General features: G+C 43.3%; 3 protein-coding genes across 3 annotated transcripts in view; 1 reads left to right on the forward strand and 2 right to left on the reverse strand.

The window, feature by feature from the left end:
* Positions 1 to 6,142, reverse strand: part of LOC131890662 (uncharacterized) — a gene marked incomplete in the record, with an annotated part of 8,776 nt that extends 2,634 nt beyond the window's left edge. The window contains 4 exon segments of the mRNA XM_059240059.1: positions 1,484 to 1,789; positions 3,110 to 3,721; positions 4,776 to 5,040; positions 5,603 to 6,142. Coding sequence (XP_059096042.1) covers positions 1,484 to 1,789; positions 3,110 to 3,721; positions 4,776 to 5,040; positions 5,603 to 5,808 — 1,389 coding nt within the window.
* A 4,216-nt stretch (positions 6,143 to 10,358) lies between these two features.
* On the forward strand, positions 10,359 to 15,125 carry LOC131890658 (very long-chain specific acyl-CoA dehydrogenase, mitochondrial-like). The gene is made up of 10 exons (XM_059240054.1): positions 10,359 to 10,781; positions 12,643 to 12,768; positions 12,846 to 13,020; positions 13,090 to 13,346; positions 13,418 to 13,631; positions 13,724 to 13,902; positions 13,973 to 14,186; positions 14,269 to 14,490; positions 14,558 to 14,706; positions 14,850 to 15,125. The coding sequence occupies exons 1-10, from the start codon at positions 10,512 to 10,514 to the stop codon at positions 15,000 to 15,002; spliced, it is 1,959 nt and encodes a 652-aa protein (XP_059096037.1). The 5' UTR covers positions 10,359 to 10,511; the 3' UTR covers positions 15,003 to 15,125.
* Positions 15,126 to 16,072: 947 nt separating this feature from the next.
* On the reverse strand, positions 16,073 to 18,861 carry LOC131890665 (major facilitator superfamily domain-containing protein 4A-like). Its single transcript, XM_059240064.1, has 4 exons — positions 18,307 to 18,861; positions 17,750 to 17,876; positions 17,489 to 17,647; positions 16,073 to 16,208 (listed from the first exon to the last, which is right to left on the reverse strand). The coding sequence occupies exons 1-4, from the start codon at positions 18,391 to 18,393 to the stop codon at positions 16,177 to 16,179; spliced, it is 405 nt and encodes a 134-aa protein (XP_059096047.1). The 5' UTR covers positions 18,394 to 18,861; the 3' UTR covers positions 16,073 to 16,176.
* Positions 18,862 to 20,149: the final 1,288 nt, after the last annotated feature.

Here is a 20,149-nt window from a genome sequence, read left to right on the forward strand (position 1 = left end):
AAGTCCTTCGGTGTTTTTTTTTTTGTTCTGCCTGATTCAATTGATCCAATCCCCAAAGGAAGGGGAACGGACACACACAAAGTGGAGGTCTGTTAATGGATTTGAATGCAGCTTCCGATGAGCTTTCGAATGCATTAGGTCATCGTTAGCAAGGACTCTTGAGCCAAGTTGACTTGCATGTAGTGAATATAAAGAAAGACATTTAGTCATGAAAAATGTCGCTATTATCGACCAACACATTTGCCACAAGATTGAGCGATGAGCAGGCTCATTAAGGAATGCCGCAAGTTAGGAATGTCGCAAGCCTGATCCCAAATAATTTAGTGTTACTTGCCCGTATTTCTTCAACTTTTTTTACTTCATCAGCGATTTCATGACAGACATGAAGCAGCATAAAGACACCATATTGTTGCAAAGTGATACTTAAGAATTGTCCGATTGAAGCAATTATCATTCAAACGGCGAGGACTTGGTAATAAGACATAAGAAAAATCGATGCACAGAGTGTCGGCTTCAATATGTTTATCTGATCATTTCCACTCATCAATACTAATATTTCTTAACATTACAATACACCATGGACTTTTTCCTTGTTCAAGTATTCTGTTTACACAAGGTGCTGTTGGCTAGAAGGATTAATTGTCAATTAGAGCCAATCGAACTTTTGGATTCCGGCTATTCATCCAATGTTTCTTTGGATCAACTCTATCGTCTCGTCTCATTGTTGTCTCGACCCTGTCATAATAAAACCACTCCTGAATCGTTTAATACTGACTAACCCTAGACAGACTTGACATGCGACTAGATTAGAGCCACTTGTAAAAACCCACCCATTTCCTTGCTTCATTTGATTCAAATAATGATATTCGTTAACATAATAATTGGTCAATGCCTTTTTTTGGGTTTGTTGCGGGCACATTTGTTATGCTGCTGCCGTGGCCAATATTGATCTTTGAAAAAATATTGCACAGAAATGATGAACTCACCGGACATTTTCAGGACGTTTTGTTCGTAACTATTTGTGGAATTTCAATATGGTGGCCCTCGAACCATTGTCCCGTGTTTTTCTCTTTTTTTTTTAAAAACACCTAATTTAGCCGCTTCAAGAAAAAGTTATAGAAATGTCAAAACTACTTAAAGAGACTTCATGTTGGTAGCAGCAAAAGTTTTTCCTTTGGCCGGTCAGTTTTTTTTTTTTTTGCAATCCGAAAATGTACAGTTAGTAGCCAGAGTGAATGAATAATAAACCACTTTACCCGGGCAAATGGCGTCAACAACCTCAATAAAGGAATACTTTATTTTGAAAAGGACCCCACATTCTTTTCATGCATGGAATCCTCCTGTCCCTGCTAACCAAAAGAATATGTGAAAGGAACTCTTTTCTTTTAGCGTGGCGTGGTGCTTGCTACTTGGCGGGCTTTTCGTATTCATCAGAATGGCACAGTTCAACCACTCAAGTTGTTCTGCTTTGCTACTTATTTACCTTGGAGTCATATTCCCCACAGAGGGAATCGAATCGGGGGTCCCGTTTTTGATGCTCTTTCTCGTTCATTTTGGCCGTGAGCCCGACCACATCTCGGAATCGCTTAACGGGTTTCTTGGACGAGATCTCACGGGGTCGGTTCTTGTTCTCTCGCTTGAACACGGCCTTGGACATTTGAGTGGGTTTGGCCATCCCTCGGCCTTGATTGATGCCCAAGGCCTTATTATAGAGCTTCAAGCCGATTTTCTCTTTCAACTCTTGGATCTCTTCCAAAGACATATGGCGCAACTCGTTTCGAATAGATTCCTGTGGACAAACAAGATTAGGCATTGATAACCAAGGGTCCATTACAACGACTCATGTGCCCTGGTGCATTCGCTTAATTGGTCTAGGGAAAGAACAAGTACAGTACGAGAAGGCAATGCTTTTTATGGCGCGTTAACTTGTCCGGTGATACATTCAGCAAACAATCAAACGATTACTTCAGGTGAATTTTATATCATGAAATCGTCCTCTCGATCAACTTTGAGCTATCAATAACCTGAGTGACTGTCCAATGAGCAATTCTAAGGTTAAAACGCATTTTGTTGTTCTTTTGAGTGGCTTAAGCAACAATCAAAATATCAACTCTTGAAATGCTAATCATTCCAGGTTTGGCCCAAAAGGCGCCTTCATTCCTCGAATGTACCCTGCACTCGAAATAGCATTACTAAATGAAACCAACCCATTCTCAAGAATAGAGTCGATTCTTCTCGAAATGGCCCGGGTTCAACAAAGTCCTTCACGGTCTTCAAACAATGATGACACATTACTTTGGAGGGGAACACTTTCATGCATACTGGATGAAAACTTCAGCTTTAAAAATTCCTGCTTATGTACTAGTGCTGGGGCGAGTCCAGTAAAAGTCGGACTCGTAAGAGTCCCCGATTTTTGACTTGATTCTTCGCCTCGAGTTGGTCGAGGGGACTCGAGTATTTTACTAGCGTCAGGTCAAGCAGCAAGACTCGTCATGCGCGATTTAAAGAAAAGTTCTACATATCTTTTAAGACGAGTCCGGCCTCGAGCCCTTTCTAAACGACTCCAGTTCGGCCAATCCCTCCAAAATCCGAGTTAAAGGCTCGACAGCACTATTATGTACTCATTTTGGGCGTTAAGTAACCCAATTACCGTCATTTTTCATCTCCTGAAAAGTTTGTAGGAACGCAATTTCCAGCAAACTGGTTGGGCAAAAAGGCACCTTCCATTCAGTGATTGCTTTTAATCAAGTATTGATCAACACATGGGGTTCATGGGGTTGCAAACGTTCAACATATAGGGATCAAGGTACGGGAGAAACCAGCGCAGTTTCCTGATTTGAGAGTCTCCCAATTCGATTCTTCGCCCAGACCTTTCTCAAGAAAAAAAAAAAGACAACCTTAATATGCTAATCAGAGGAGCACCAATCTGATATCAGTCATGACATTGCTTATCAGAAATATGCAAGCACGATGTGATGACTGACTTGGTCTTCTAACCTGGCGACCCCGGCACCAAAATACAATAATTCTCATAATTCTTTCAAAAATGGCTGGCACGTGAGAACCGATGACGCATTCGACATTAACCTTATTAAACAATACTACTCACCCGCTCTGCTGCATCTTTAGAAGGTTTGGCCAGCTTCACAGGAGATTCGGCAGGGGAAGATTCAGCTTTTCGCTTGACAGATTTGACCGGTTTCTCATCAGGAACTTCCTCAGCTTCACTTTGAGCCTCAGATTCCTCAGATTCATCCTCCATGGCTCCTGCATTTTGTGCTTCCACAACCTCCTCCTCCTCCTCCTCCTCTTCTTCTTCGTCTTTTTCTTCTTCTTTTTCAGCCGCCTCCTCGTCATCGTCTTCAGATTCTTCCGAGCTATCTTCAACAACTGGAGGTGTGTCAATCTTTTTAAGCATGGACTTCAATCCATCCATTTTCGTCTTGAACACGTTTCGATCAATGCGAGGTCGGATCTCTTCCTCATTCGCGGATTCGTCCGAGTCGGATTCAGATTCGAGGCCATCTTCGTCCGTGGAGTCCTCGACATCGGCCTCATCCGATTGAGAATCTTGCTCGGGAGCCAATCTAGCGGGCAATGTGCCTTGAAGAGCCGCATTGAACTCCACCAGATTCTCCTCATCCTCAGAGCTGGAACTCACATCGTCGTCGAACACGATCTTGTCTTGTGTCCGCTTTTTTCGGTTGCCTATCACCATGGCCTGGAGAAAACAAATGGAAATAGCCTTAAATACCACAAACAGAAAGGCAGAAGGGAAATCACTGACAACCGATGGATATATTTAATCACACACACGCTGTAACAATCAAAACGAAATCACATATTCGCAATTTTAGCGGTCAGCTTGGCGTCAGTTTCGTTTGAAATTTTGACAGCTGCTCTTTCAAGAGGGGTGGACTTTGGGCGTAGATCCGGATCAGTTTTGACAGCGGGCGCCGGATCTAAGCTTTGCGAGTTCGGGGGTTCCTCATCCTTTTGCCCTTTGGGTGGAATCGACCTGCGCTCGGGTGGAAGGTTCGAGGGCTTTTCCATATCGGATTGGGTCATATTCTGGGGGAGAGGATCAACCGGGGACAAGGGTTGATTGGGTGTCCCGGATGGCGTGACCGCACCGGGGACGTGGAAAAAGTACAACATAAACCCACACGCCAGTAATAGATGCAGTCCGACCACCACCGACACGAGGATCCAGCACGATTTGGAGGCGTGGGTCTTGAAGATGGGCCATAATGTGAGCACGAGCACGGAGCCAGATAATCCAGCGGCCAAAAGCACCAACAACCATTGGATGACACTGCTCTGAATGAGCCAGAGCACGGATACGGGGATGTAAATGACCATGGAGTAGCCGTACAGACATATCAAGTCCAAGAAGGTGAGCGCAGTCAGCCCGCCCGAACTGGCCGTCCACCAAAGAAAGCCGTACAGACCGGCGGGCACAAGCCAAGCGTACGAGAACACGGCGGTGGCGGCCATGGTGATCTATGAAGGAGAGAGAGGGGCTCAACACGAATACGGCTCATAGAGTTGGAACGAACGAGGGCATGGCATGGGTTGAGTTGGATATACTATGTGACTCAAGCACGAAGGGAGTGTGATGTCTTACAATTGATACTAGCTATTAAAAATGATATGATTTTGGCGTGACTTTGGGGGCATTTCGTGGGCAGGAATGGCACTAGTTTTAAAGAAGGATATTTGTCAGCTTAAAAGAAATACATCAATACGACATGTCGCGCCAAGTGCGGGCTTACCTTGTGAAAGTCATAATGCCACTGGAAATCGCCGCCTTGGAGGGCGGTCTGAAGATATGAGGCCAGATTACCCGTGACGGCCACGGATATGACGAGCGTGATGCAGATCCAAAAGGGGCCGTACAAGTCGGGGTTGTCTTGGAGCACGTCATGCAAGAAATGCTTTTGGGGTCGAGGAATCATGGCGGCCACGATCCGTTGCTGCACCTCATGGGTATCGACATCAAAAAATCGCTGATAGAACGCCAGCGACCAAAAGTTGTACCTAAAAGAGCCACGATATCCGTCTCAGCCCTAAATTTCACGTTCAGTCATCATCCTGCTCATCATCTTTAGCAGGTCGTAGGTACCGGCAGCGGGCCATTCACCGCTTTATATAGAATTTATCATGGGTGGCTCGTACTAAGGCCTGCCTCGGGTGGCTAGTTCCAACTGAATCAAATGTCCGACTAACCCGACCTTCCAGGCCTCGTCCGAGCAGTTATTAACCTCTCTCAGGAAGAAAAAGACGAAATTTCTTTTGAACGGCTGAGGATGAATACTGCATTCTTGAATTCTTGGTCTCACTCCCATGGGCATTCATGGCCCAGCCCTGCTCGCCAACTCTCCTCCAGTCCTAACCCCAAGATTCAAGGGTGCGCGATCCTACGTATGGGCGGCCTTTTCATGGGGCTAGCCACACCCTCGACGCCATCACCCACTCAATATTCAGGGTGGGGGTGTGACAACCTACTTCAGACCAATGCCTGGGCCCGCACCACACCCCGCCTCTCCACCTAGCCTCAGCCATCCACCCTTCCCCCACCGGGCGCCCACTCGTTACTCACCGTCCAGATCCCGCGCCGGCCCGTGATCCGCCCATCAAGCCTGTCCGATCATCCGGGTCGACTTCATCGGCCGGCGATTCCGCACCACCGCTTCCGCCCGCCGTGGGCGGGGCGGCAAAAGAGTGGGTGGTGTGCGGCGTGAACTGCAAATCCGAATCGTCGAACTCGACCACCACCGAACCGGACGGGGGTGTGCCTTGCGCCATGCTGCCGGTCTCTGATCCGGACCACTCAGCCCGTGACCCCGATACTGGGGTCTGCCCGCCGTGGACCTGACCTGGGTGTCACTCCCGATGCCAGGCAGGTAAGGGGCCCGCCCGATGGATCGATCCCGCGTGAAAAGTGGATCGAGGCCTCTCTTGGGATGAACTCGGGATGAAGAACGAACTACTCGCCTGAACCTAACCGCCACGTTATTGGAGGGGTAAGATAGTTTTCTAGTAGGTTAAGAGCAGTCTTCTTCATTCACATTGCACAAGCCACTTGTTTCTCAACAGGCTTGCCAATTCATCAGCACCCTGGCCGACCCAATTCAGCTCAAAAAGAGCCAAAGGTCCGGCTGGCGGCCTGGCCTGGCCAAATTAGCCGCCGATAGATCATTAACAATGACTAAGATCAAACGCACTGTCGTTGACTGACGTATGAAATCAAGATTGGGCCTTTACACGAACCAGCCTAATGCCATGCGGACGGAGACCATCCATGGCCTTGATGAGCGCCAATTTCATGTCCAGTCGGCAAGTCTGGCCACGCAGGACAACTTTGGCCTTCTCCCAGACCAACTGGCCACGCTGAGACACAAACACTCCAAAAATCAAGCAGACTTGGACGACGATGAATACGTCAGGCGAATTCAGGACTGCCACCATCTCACCTCAAAAATGAGGATCGGGCCCTGAAATCCTACCCAACCATGCCATATCCTGGAGCATAGTGCATTTCTATAGCCATTTGACGCTAATGATAGCCATATCCGGCTCTGATCACGTTTATCGGAGACTTGAATGGGTTGGGAGCCGCAGTGGGGGCGTGAAAACTGGCCCAATAAGGACTGGATGGGTGTCCCTGATTGGGATAGTTGTTACGAAGGGAGTCAGCTCGAGAGCCCAGGTGATAAGTTTGGCCCTCTAGCGAGCCTCAAGGGGAAATTGTTTTTTTCAAGTCATCCTATCTCTCTAAAAAAATATGAAGACTTTAATGTCTTTTGCATTAAGGAGCTATTGCCATGCAAATGTTTTGATTCTTGTCAACTCCATGATTAATGGTGCTTTTTGTTTAGGAGAAGGCAGCCCTCAAAAACCCTTGACCAATAAGAATCAGGGATCCGACAGTACGTTGTCTAATCAGCAGAGAGAAGGAGAATCTCTTGACATTTGCTGATCTTTCTTTATTAAGCATCTTTAGAACGGGGTACATTTATTTGTAACATATCACATTCATGCTCCTCAATGTAACATTGTAGGCTGAAGGTCAGATACCAATTTCTAAGCTTGGGTTGGTCAGGGTTACAATTATTTAGCTTTTGACATGACGTTAGTTCAATTCTCATTGGCCAAAAAATGAAACCAGGAGGCAGTCAACCACTGTTTCATCCATTCTATAACTAATGTTCATTGAGAAGACATTGTAAAGGGAACAAACGTCATCATTTGACCTCAGAAAAAAGTTTTAAAAAGTCAGTGGAAAAAGGTATAAAAGAAGATGGAAAAAGTTGATAAAAAAGGTAGAAAAAGGTAGCAAAATTAGTCATAAAAACGTGAAGAACAGTAAATTTGTTTAAAAGGTTAAACAAGTTACAAATTTTTTTAAAAATGCGCTCAAAAGATGATATTATACTTCTTCACATTTCTTTAAAAAATCAAACCAATATAAGAACCGTGGCAGTTGAATGGTCTAATGTACCCAATAGAGGCACCACATGGTTTCCCAGAAGACTGTGGTTCAAATCCCGCCTTTGGAGAGAAAAGTAACTCTTTTTTGATTAAAAAAAGAAGTTACACATTGTGAGATTTTTTGTCAATCAAGTCAGCTTTGGATTTGGTGTGAGGTGACTATTTTTTAATTTCATCAAAAGGCTTGCTCATATTTGTAACCACATTTCAAGTTTGTTTTCTGCTTTTTCAAGATTTTTGAACAATTGAGTATGAAAAATGCCAAATATGTTCAAAAAGGGATTTTTTCCCCCAAAACAACATTTCTAACATTTTTTCTAAAATGTGGCCAAAAAAGGTAAAAACCTACGTTTTAGGTTTTTAACTTTTTTTTCGAGGTTTAATCATCATGCAAACCTGAAAGTCTATCAAACCTCTAAAGATGAATCTGTAACAATAAAGAATAATGACAATTAAGCAAGTACACAATGCGAACTTCATAAGTTCAATTTTGCAAGAACAAGTTGAGAAATTCATTAGTTGAATTTTACATGAACATAATTGGACCTTTGCCGGACGTCTTGATGCTTTTTTAAATATCATTAAAATTGAAAGACAAGTAAGGATCTATTGAATAAAACCGGATGTTTTGAGATCTTCTGAAATTGCCCGCCCAACTAAATCTGACAATGGGTTCCTCCAGCAATGGCTTTTGGTCTTGGCTGGTATACTGAGTTCGGCTAAAAAAAAGCTATTCTCAAAGTCATATTATTTCTGGTTTTTTTTTTGAAAGGTTGCTCTTTCGTTTTTTATAACAACGGGTATTGCAACATTTCGACTTTATTGAAAACCAGATGGGGCTCCTCATACAACACGACTTGAAAATAATGCATCGCTTGGTCGAACGTCAGCACCTAGGCTTGTATTCATCCATGGATTTCTAGAAGACCTTTTTAGATGTTCATGATTCATCTAATGGGTATGTTCACTCGGGGGACGGGGGAAGGGTTGACCTAAGTTGACCCATAGAGGAAGCAACTCCTAGAGAATGCGATGAGAGCTAGCCAGGCGGACTAGTTTTCAGAGTTAATGAATGTCAGCTGACCGGCCGCTAGGGTATAGTTTCTGATTGTAGAGGCGCTGCTTTCCATCAGCTAGAGGTGCACTATTCTAGTTTCCCATTCAGCTGCAGTAAAAAACCACAACAAATTCGATTTTTACTCTTCTATGGTGGACCTGTGAAGAATCAGGGCAGTAGTAAAGGAATCACAGTAATTCGTTCCTTTTTTTGAAAAAGGACCTGTAAGTCCACTACAATTTAAAATGCTGTAATTGTAGCAACCTAAAGCATACTCATTAAACGCTCCTTTTTTCACGCTTCAGAGTGCCATCTATTTTTTTGTTTTTCACTTGGCATCTGAGGAAACTTTAAGCTTTTGGGCAATTGTGTACAAGTCATTTTAAAAAAGAAATAAGATGAATAAACATGAAACAATATTTTTCTTAGTTGTCAGCCTTTAGGCGAATCGTTTTGAAAATACGTGTTTTGGAAAATTGCCACAACAAAACAGAACAATTTCAACATCTTCATAATTCATTAAAAAGTCTCAGCTTATCATTGCTGTAGAAGAAGATAAATAGAGATCATAAGAAAAATACTTTCACATTAATTTTTTAATAGACCTGTCATGACTTACCACTAAAAATGAATTCCGAGGAAGTTTTCAACGTAAATATATTCAAAACAGACAATTCAGGTCCAAAATAATGGTAAGTTATTCTCAAAATGGCTGTTGGGAGTCTGTTATGTGCCGTTCAAAACTCGAGGCTCAAAAACTGAATGTATTGAATGAACTGATACATTTTACACTCAAACGGTAATCTCATGTAAAGGAAACTAAGCGTTCCATATATTTTGCATAGTCTTGGATGATGTTTGATTGCTTTTTCTCATTTGCTCTCTGTCAAAAATGGTTGAAATTTGACACATTTTTGTTATGAAAGGAATCATTAGGCCTACTAGCCTGCTTCAGTGTTGGGGACTCGGCCAAATCAGCCACAATGAAGGACATGTGTATTTCAAGTTTGCTAGGCAGTGTTGCCAAACGAAGCACAATAAGTTGATTTTCGGCCCGAACCTCCAAGGAGGCACTTTCGTTGTTTTTACTCTGCTATCACAGTCCAGGAAGGATTTGATTAAATGAAGGGAAAGAAATCAACGCTTTTAGAAGTTACCGATAGCTTTTTTTTCCAGCCAAACCCTATGTAGTACATAGTTCAGCAAATGATCAGCCTGTGTGAATCCGGCCACTTAATGGCCAAGACTCAAACTCTCAACAAATCGATTGAGACATGTTTTTTCATGTCACACAAGTCAGACCCTGATTCCCGAGGTAAAACCATCAAAGAATATTTGAACTATAAATGGTAATTTGAACAAAACTCCAATCATATTTCCCAAAACAAATTGCCTAAGGATGAGTAAATTGAGTTTTTAATCAATGTGAGTAAATCCACGTTCTTACTAGATATTCCAATGATACAATTTTAGATTATTTTTGAGCCGAAACCATTGCTCAATTAAATGATCTGTCACTTTAGCAACAACCTCGTATTTCATCACAACAGTTGAACCCTAGATTTTTGCTAATTTGTTCAATATTTTACGCTTTCTTGCATAAAAGCCACTAACTATCAAACGATCAATTTGTAGATGCCTGAATGGCACCACTATGAGATTTTATTCTTTTCTGGCCATGTACTGAGTTAGTGATGGATGTTTTGACCTAATATGCCCAGAAGGACACTCTAGGTCTGACGAATTTCGGTCCGTGGGTTTGACCCCGTCTGGGTGCCTGGCCTGGAAAATAAGTCCCTGCTGGCAGCACTGATGTAGGTCATCTCAGCTGGTCCCTCCAATCCCTCCAATCCATCTTTCAAGTCATCAACTAACTGATCTTGGTTCGTTCACCATATTGTTCGTTCGTTGTACTACTCCCTTGTCCCTTGTCCCTTGTCCCTTGTCCTAAGCGGGCCCCATGTCGTTCCTGAGTTTGCGTGTGTCCTCCTCGTGCTCGGCTCACCGCCCCTTGGCCCTCCTGTACTCGCTCCAGCCTCATGGCGGTCCGCTCTGTCGACGGAGCTTGGCCACCAAGCATCAACCCGCTGCCGCTGCCACGCCCGCCCACGCCCAGGATAAAAAAGGCCAGAGCAGCCGTGGAGGCAAGCCGGCCGTCCACTCGAAATCCTTCGTCCAGAACATGTTCCGCGGATTGGTCGAGCCCGAACAAACCTTCCCCTATCCTAAGGTGAGTGAGTACCTAACGAACTAAGGAAGTTAAGGGGTCCCTCTGTTTGTGCCAGCCAACACAAGCCAGACAAACCAGGTTAGGGCGTGAGGGAAACGCCCACCCAACCTCAACCCAAGAGAAGAGAGGTGGGCTGACTGGATTAGTGGACCAACCTCGATTCACAACCAGAATTACGCAAGCTCGAGCCTTACGCAACCTGAAGATTACGCATGACCCCAAGGAGGGACATGGGCCTGCACGCTGACATGGACCCGTGATCCGGGAAATGCCATGGGTCATCAGGATCGATACTGTTCGTTTTATTGGCGTCGCTGAGGCTCTCGGTCGTGTGGGATCATGGCCTGGATCTCTTTGAAATCAAGAGACAGCCCTGGGTGTTAATTGAGTGGCCATTGGGTTTCAATTGGTCACTCGACTATTGGCAGATGTCATACCCAGGGTAGAGGCAAAACTAAGATCAGGGGTACCGGGTTCTAGAGATTAAGATGTAGCTAGACCTTTGCTAAACCCTTGCAATCCATTTTTATAGTCCGGACTGAGCGAATCTGGCCAAAAGTCAAAATATCAAAGGACTCGCCCCAACACTAATCCAAGGCCTTATGACATAACCGGCAAATTTGATTTGACCTCCTTAACATTCCTTTGATCAATGGAACCTATTCATGATTTTGTTTCATGTCGACTGGAGCCTATGCTATTATGCTGTTTATGCTATTATTACTATGCTATCATGTTGTGGCGTTGGGGAGATTCATAATGGCCCAGAGTAGTGCCAAAATGATGTCAAGCCTAGGGCCCAACCAATATTCTTTTGATAATTTAGAGCTTATTAACTGCGGCAGGTATGAATGATACGAATAAAGGGTCTGGTGTACTCTAATAATCCTGAATGGCGATCAAACGAGGTCACCTTGGCTGCAAGTGCGGACGTTTATCAACCTCAACCTCAACCTCAATCACCATCCTCAGTTTATACATTCAAATGAGATGAAGAAGATTTGCTTTTCCTTGGGCCTGAAAACGTTTTAGAAAGGGTCCACTTTGGCCCTAAACATGGCCGCCCTTAAAGGCTAGATAGCCCAGTTGATCGTCTTCTACCTACATAGACGACGCAACTTATTCTCAAATTTAAGTTATCTCTATGGGTTTCTTTTCTATGGTTTCTTTTCTAAAAGTGAGGTTGATTTCTTGAGCCGTGTTTTAAGGACTGCTTTCTTTGTCTTGACGTTTCTGGTAGTTCTGGACTAGCAACTAGGTTATAACCCGTGACGTCATGCTGTTTGTAATGCCAGAATCGAGTTTTGACCGAAGATGAATTTTACTATCGGCATGAACATACATCAATGCCGGGATTATCATATACTAGACAGATGAACTCAAACCGGGTGGAGCATTCTAATCCAACCATTAATCCTCCTGGCTTTTAGTCGTGATTTTCAAGCTTAAGATTGACGTTGTTACCACCATAAAACATACGCTGTCGATTCAAAATGGAGATAAAGAATCGCCCCTTTGGACGATTGATCACGTTTATGTGATGTGTAAGCTCCCATCAGACACAGTGTAACAAGCCAGGCAAGAGGTGGTATCGATGAAAGTGCCCTCTTTGTTTTGTTTCGAATCATTTTCTTTTGAAAGAACTTTTCACCCTTTTGATCTAAATCGAGTTTTTGATTGCATCACTCGATCAACGCTCACCAAATTTAGCGGCCAATAGATGGCAAAGTACTTGTTCATTCTTTGAAGTGGCGAATTTGTTAGGATGAAATTAAATTGATCATCTATTGTCGCTCCAAAATGAAACTTGAAAGAACAAATCTGATTGACCTTGCCTTTTGATCTCTCTGTTATTGGCCAGGTCTTGAATGAGGATCAATTGGAAACCCTGAGAATGCTAGTTCCACCCACCGAAAAGTTTATGGAAGAAGTCAATGACCCATTGGCCAATGATGCCAACGAAAGCGTCTCCGAAGAGGTCGTTCAGGTAAACATCATTTCTATCGAAGCATCGCCAACAATGTACGCTTAACGCTTAATGCCAGATTATTTCTAAAACTCCAGGGCCTCCGTGAAATGGGTGGTTTTGGGCTTCAAGTGCCCGAAGATCTAGGAGGTGTGGGTCTCACCAACACCCAATATGGGCGTGTGACCGAGATTGTTGGCGCCAACGATTTGGGCGTAGGTATCTTCATGGGGGCCCATCAATCCATTGGCTTCAAAGGCATCCTCATTGCTGGTAGGGAACAATTTGAAACTCTTTCAAAATATGTCAAGTGTGATTCATGTGTCATGATTTCCCCTCCAGGCGATGACGCTCAGAAACAGAAATATTTGCCGCGTGTGGCCACGGGCGAAGATTTTGCGGCCTTTGCCCTGACCGAGCCCGCTAGTGGAAGTGATGCTTCTTCCATCAAAACGCGAGCAGAGCTCTCCCCCGATGGCAAAAACTACATTCTGAATGGATCCAAAATCTGGATCTCCAACGGTGGGATTGCCGAAATTTTTACCGTCTTCGCTAAGACACCCGTGAAGGACGCCGAAACTGGCACATCCACCGATAAAGTATATGGGACTATGATGCTTTATTTGCTCCTTCACACTATGGTAACCCTTGTGATAACGTTTTTCGTCAGGTCACTGCATTTATTGTGGAACGCAAATTTGGGGGCGTCTCGCACGGAGCTCCAGAAAAGAAAATGGGCATCAAATGTTCCAACACGGCTGAAGTTTACTTTGAAAACACGCCTGTGCCGGTGGAAAATGTCTTGGGTGGGGAAGGCAAAGGTTTTAAAGTGGCCATGCAGATCCTCAACAACGGACGGTTCGGCATGGGAGCCGCTCTTTCAGGTAAGACCAACCCCACCTTGAGATTTAGTGCACTCTAAATCGAAAGTGAGGTACCTGAGGTCTGTAATAAAACATTGTCGGTTTTTTTTCAGGAACCCAGAGGGCTGTAATTAAGAAAGCTGTGGAGCATGCCACTCAACGAACTCAATTTGGTAGCCGAATTGATACCTATGGAGCGATCCAAGAGAAGTTGGCCCGAATGGCGATGACTCATTACGCCTGCGAGTCTATGGCTTATATGGTTTCTGGAACCATGGATCGAGGATATGACGTGAGTTGTTGATTTTGATTTGAGGAATTGTATTTTGGAACGATGGTGCATCAATACTTTGTCCTAATAGGACTACCAACTTGAAGCGGCCATTTCCAAGATCTTTGCCTCAGAAGCGGCTTGGTTTGTCACCGATGAAGCCATTCAAGTCTTGGGGGGCATGGGATACATGCGTGATCCCGGTTTGGAAAAGGTCATGCGGGATCTGAGAATCTTCAGGATCTTTGAGGGCACCAATGACATTCTCCGTTTGTTCGTGGCTCTCACTGGAATCCAATATGCCGGTAAGTGATTGCATCCACTATTCCCGGAGACGAGACGATCATTTTCATTCAAGTGCTGTCATCACACTCATCATTTCACTAGGTGGACATCTCAAGGAGCTCCAAAATGCCGTGAAAGACCCCATCTCCAATTTTGGCGTGGTTTTGGGAGAAGTGACCAAGCGAGGTCGCACTGCTATTGGATTTGGAGCGGGCAATCTCCTCTCCGACAAAGTTCATGCCAACCTCTCCGAACCTGCCGGAAATGTTTGTAAAGCCACTGAGGCTTTTGGAGGTGCCATCGAGAAGCTTCTGATCAAGCATGGTAAGGCAACATGTGTATTTTATTTTGTTTCCTTTGAAATAGTGAGAATGTATAACTTTGTTCCCAGGCAAGAATATCATCAACGAACAATTCCTCTTGAAACGGATTGCGGATGCTTCAATTGACATTTACGCTATGAGCTGTGTTTTGTCACGATGCTCAATGTCTCTAAATGAGGGCCTCAGCTCAGCCCACCATGAGGAACTTATGACGAAGGTAATTGTATTCCGACCTTGTTCTACCTTCTTTGAAGGAATGTTCATTTTGTCTCCTTGAGTCAATCGTACGTGACTTAAGGCCTAACAAGGGTTTGCAATGTTCGCCTGCGCTGCAAATTGATATTTTTTGGTTGGTTTCAGACCTATTGCAATGAAGCGTATGATCGTGTGTTGAGGAATCTGAACGCCTTGAAAAACCCAACCGAGTTGTCAAATTTCAAGAGCATGGCTGAAATTTCCAAAGGCATGTGTGAGTCTGGCCAGGCGGTACAGGGCAATCCCTTGGGAGTGTGAGAAGGCACGAGGCCCAACCATTGGCATATTTCACAAATGACCAAACTCAACCAATATGAATGCAAAAATTTAAGCGTAACTTATTTTCTTGGTAAATAAATTGACCAGCAATTGAAGTAACAATCATAATAGGTTTATTTATTAGCTGCCTCTTAACTCATTATTTGGTGAACTGCCCGGCTTGGGCCAAAATATGTTTGGGAATATTCAACGAGATCGTGCTCAATCGGCTGTTGGCTTGCCTCATATCCGCTTTTCGGCGCGACACAATCGCATTGGCGGCGAAAAAGGAAACTACACACGAAGCTAAAGCCGTAATGAGCAAATACAAATGAACCCTGGGCACGCTTGAAATAAAAGCGCCCTCTGGAAAGCGAAAAAATTGGGCGCCAAGAGTGGTGCCAAGACAAAAGAGACCTGTGACTTTGCTCGAGATCTCCATTTCTCCCTGGATCCATAACAGGCCCATTGGGAACAAGGAGCCTGACCCAAGACCCACGACAATGCTCCCCAGAGCCAACCCATATACCCCTGGGATCACGAACAAGATGAACGCACCCAAGGTGACCAAGATTAGGTAAAACCACACCAAAGTGATCCTCCGGAATTTGCCCACAAGAAACACGTTGAGGGCTCGCATCAAGACCTGGGCCCCGTAATAAAAACTGGTAATTCGTGCCCCAATTTGAGGCGTAAGACCCAAAGGTCCGAACACGGAAAAAGCTGTCAAAAAACTGCCAAAAGCAAAACTAAGCCCATAACCACAGAGACTGTAAAATGTCATGATCGAGATGAGGAGAGTGGTGCTCCAAGACTCAGACTTGCTTGGCATAAGTTTGGACTCGAGGGCTTTGATCTGGTCGAGGGGAAAATCCAGAACATTGGTGTTTTTCAGGTCAGCTGGGATGCCAAAAATGAAACCCACGGCCACAATTAGGGCCGCAAATCCAATGGACAAGTATAATGATTGAAGGGGCGTGATCATTCCAGGATGCGTTGTGACTTCGGCGCTCACTTCCAGGAGTTCGTCGATAGTTTTGTTCATCGGGATGTGTAGTGTGGCCATCTCGGAGTCGATAGCCGTGGTGAGGACTCGCTCCGCCAAGATAGGGGCCATCAGGAAGCCGATCCCTTGGGCCATGTGCAAGGCACTGAAATATGGTCCACTGCTTTCTCACCAAATTTGAAGACAATACACATTGGCTCCTGAAAAATAGCCGTTGATATAGAATCGGTGAAAATCATCAGTTCGAAAAGAAAAGCTTTCACAATGGACCTTTACATTCTAATAGTAACAAAAATGGCATTAATTCCCCGCCCAACCGCGCCTCTCCTACACCTCCATCACGTCTTTGTCCTGTGGTGACTGATTACTAGGCATCAAAAAATCTTTTTTTTAAATCCTTAGGGCCTTTTTGGCCAAAACATTTTTTATGGAGATTTGCCCCGTTATTTAGCCATGTTTCACTTTTTCGATGCTTTTACGACTCTTTTCAACAAACTTTTTTACCTGGTTTCACATTTTAGACCTTTTTTTAGCCGTTTGGTCATTAAGGTCGTAGTTTATATCATTACTGACCTGTTTTTCTTTCTTTTTGGGGACTTTGTGTAAGTTTGTGTAAGTCAGAAGAAAGGGGTTGTTGTTGATCTAGTCCAAAACCATTTAGTGAACGAAAGCGCCCTAATCTTATTTTTACTCTCTCTCATGATTTTCAAACCCCAGTGGTCTTCAGAATAAGCAATAGAAAAAATAGCAATGACTCACGAAGAGTTCGATCGAAACAGAAACCAACATAATTTATTTAAAAAATAGCGCCCTAAGTTGTAACGCAAGGCTCCAGAAGAGAATCAATTGTACATAATAACATTCGTACCAATCAAAGAGTTTTCCTAATGTCGAGCATTGCAAGAAAGTCCTATTGATTTCTTGCAAATAGAATAAAGAAACTAGTAAGTACAGTTGTGTGTGAAGCATTTTGTAACAGAAAAAAGGAGCAAGGGCCTTTCTGCCATAACATTTTTTTGCCATTTTTACAGCTTGTTTTTACATCGACATACTCTTATTTTCGGCGCAATTTCTTTTGGACTCTCACATTTTCTTGCATTTGTTCAAAATTTATCCCATTTTTCCCAACGTAAAAAAGGACACCTTTTTTTTCGAGGTCGGCTGATGATTGATAACGTCACTCTAGTACAAAGTAAGTGATACAAGTTTTAGAACAATTTCAAAATACGCACTGATCTCATAGGAATACAATTGTGACAATTAAACGAATTTGATGTAAAGCAATATGATTATTCGGAATTGATCCTTCATTCGCAAATTTCGGGCTTTTTTTTCATTCCTACAAAATGCAATTTTCGACCCAACCCAAGGAGGATTTAGTCATTTTCAAGTGGTGAACGCAAATTTCAGTTCTTACAGAAGAAATCCTACTGAATTCGGATTGGCAGTGCGCTTTTTGTAGATCGAAACTGAACCGTACCTGTGTCGATCAACCCGAGGGCAAACTCGGAGAAAGACGTCCCCGTGGCCAAAACGGTGATATTGGGCGAAAATGGGATTGAGCAATTGGAGAACGACAATATGAGAGTGGCAAAGAACAGGATCAAGCATGGTGATATTTTGTCCATGATAAACCCCGCTGAAACGAGGAGATGAGTGAGCCAACGAGTGATTGAGTGGTATGTGTTGGTAAGGAAACCCAATTTCCTTTGATCATTTGGAGCCATCTGAATTGACTCACCCAGAATATTTCCCAAGGGGAAAGTGATAGCTCCCAAAAGGAATACGATTTGAAATGTATTGGCATTCCCGTGCACTTGCTTTTCCAATTCCAACATGGTAGGGCCAGCCAGACTTCGAGAAAATCCCTGCAGGGGGAGAAAAGAATAAGTATCTATTGATGTTTCCTTTCAACGCCTTATCGCTCCCAAAAGAAACCTCGAAACTTGGATTCACTCCTATGGCTCAACTAGCAACATTTACAGAAGAATTATCCCTCCCCAATCCTTCCCACTTTTGATTGAAGTCACTTTTCACATCTTTGAACATCAGCCTTTCAGCACAGAGACTTAAAAAGTTCCAGATTGGATTACAATTATCAATGACCAAATTTAAAGTTTCATGAACTCTCTATGAGCCACGAAATGACAAAGAAATGGGTGGTTGAAAATGCATTCAGTCAGTCAGTCATCCCTCAACTTCAACTTGTGAATGGGGTTTGGGAAATCAAGCAATCAAGCGCGTCTCTTTGTGCATCTCGTTAATTGCCGAATGCAAATCATAGCTCAAATAACTCACAAATGAGAAGAAGCAACCAAAGAGGACCGAGGTTCTGAATAGTTTGCTCAAGTAGACGGATTTCCTGGTTTTCATTATGGACTCCATCCCCTTAGCGTGATATAACGTTTTTCCCCACTGGGGACAGCGTTAATACTTCAAGTCCAATGATGTTCCAAAATCCCCAACTATTATGAGTTTGGATTGCACCCGGTTAATCACAATCGTGTGCTCATAATCTAAGGGCTCGTTGTACACAGATTGATGGCCAATAAAGAACTGAAAGCAAATGGTTGAATCCGTAGCCACAAACAGTACAGCTAGGAGGAGGCGAGTAATTCGGTGACATTTATTTCCCTATTCGTCACTCAACTCTCGGAAGTGATCACTTTCAGACTGAGAGTGATACAGATACTTGCGCCTGTTTTAGCTTACAATAAAAGTGAGGATCAACCATCCTTGGATGCACTTTTAGGAGACATTTAAAGTGTGAACTTTGCATTGTTTTGTTCCAAAGATCAATCAGGCTCACCCTTTCATCCTATTCACTGACTTACGGTACTTTCATTATGCGACTAATTTTTCACTAACACCTGGCCGAAAAGCTGAACTGAGTGTTAGTATCTATTTCGGGAAAAGTAAATTATCTTTCCTTTTAAGAGGTAATGTATGTCTAGATTTCGGATAAACGTTGATTTGACGGAGTTTTGCAGAAGTGTCGTTGGTTATTTCATCAGTCATTACATTGCACATCTCGACGGTACACCTACTATCTACGTACACTGTGTATCTATTTAAAAGATGAGTACGAACTTATCCTCACGGAAAGTAGTACGTGTACGATCGAAGAAACGTTTCTTATGGAATCATGTCAAGCTCTTTCAAGTAGCGAGGAAAATGTCAGTCAAAAGATACAAGTTTTCAAAAGCGCACTTAAAATTAGACTAGCTAGGCCTAGGGAGTGGGGCAAGGAATTGCTAGATTTCACGTATCAAATTCAAGTTTTGGCTTCATTTCATATCTTAAACATATTTTTTTCACATTCCAAGTTTTATCTGGATAATTAATTTCATTTCGGGGACAGAGAACACTTAATTAACATCAAGACAGATGATGCGTTTGACAATTTTGACATTGTTATTGCCAACCTTAATTATTGTTTTCGCGATAAGAAAAAGTCAATACTACTCAAAAGCCAAGTGGTGAGAAGAGGTAGTGCAAAACCATGCCAAAAGATCCTTTTTATAATTTTGTGGAAAAATTCTCGCAAATTTCCCCCAACCCCGATGATGCTAGACGACAAAGATGCATCGCATATTGTTGCACAACGTTGGCCGTTCTTGAAGTAAGGTCAATTTTGATACGTCTAAGTCTGATCTCCAAATTTGGAATCTCTAATAATAATCTCTAATCTCTAATTGATCTCTAATTCAGACTCTCACCATTAGTTTTGAAACAGGGTCGGGCCAAAATTTGTGGATAATCAACAACAAAATTGCCAAAAAGATCACCTAAAATTACGCATAAAGCTCCACATCAACTTTCAAAAATACCAACACTGACATGCTTAGGAGTGCTGCAAAGGCTGGTTTGGCTCTCAGCGTAATAGTGAACGTTTTCAAGTTGAAGTCATCAAACTTCAGAAGTAATAGCCATCTACCATTCAAGAAGCCGTTTTCCTGAAAACCTTTGCTTAAAACGGACGAAATTTGTATTCATTTCTTTTCAGATTGGTCAGAAGATGGTTATGCTAAGATAAGAGATGTTTTAAATTGTTGTGGCATTAGAGCCTATCAAGTGATTCATTTAAAAGATCAATAAAATTGTGATTTGATTTGTATATTGCGTTAGGAATGGAAACGAC

The sequence above is a fragment of the Tigriopus californicus genome, chromosome 11 (assembly GCF_007210705.1).
Source record: "Tigriopus californicus strain San Diego chromosome 11, Tcal_SD_v2.1, whole genome shotgun sequence".
Lineage (NCBI taxonomy): Eukaryota > Metazoa > Arthropoda > Copepoda > Harpacticoida > Harpacticidae > Tigriopus > Tigriopus californicus.

Bases quoted from the DNA above. Each gene is read 5' to 3' on its own strand.
- LOC131890658 (XM_059240054.1), top strand. From the start codon at position 10,512: ATGTCGTTCCTGAGTTTGCGTGTGTCCTCCTCGTGCTCGGCTCACCGC. The intron at 13,903-13,972 runs GTGAGTTGTTGA...TTGTCCTAATAG, and splicing joins CCATGGATCGAGGATATGAC to GACTACCAACTTGAAGCGGC. The intron at 14,187-14,268 runs GTAAGTGATTGC...TCATTTCACTAG, and splicing joins CACTGGAATCCAATATGCCG to GTGGACATCTCAAGGAGCTC.
- LOC131890665 (XM_059240064.1), bottom strand. From the start codon at position 18,393: ATGGAGTCCATAATGAAAACCAGGAAATCCGTCTACTTGAGCAAACTA. The intron at 17,877-18,306 runs GTGAGTTATTTG...CTCCCCCTGCAG, and splicing joins TTGGTTGCTTCTTCTCATTT to GGATTTTCTCGAAGTCTGGC. The intron at 16,209-17,488 runs GTACGGTTCAGT...GCTATTTTTCAG, and splicing joins CCTCGGGTTGATCGACACAG to GAGCCAATGTGTATTGTCTT.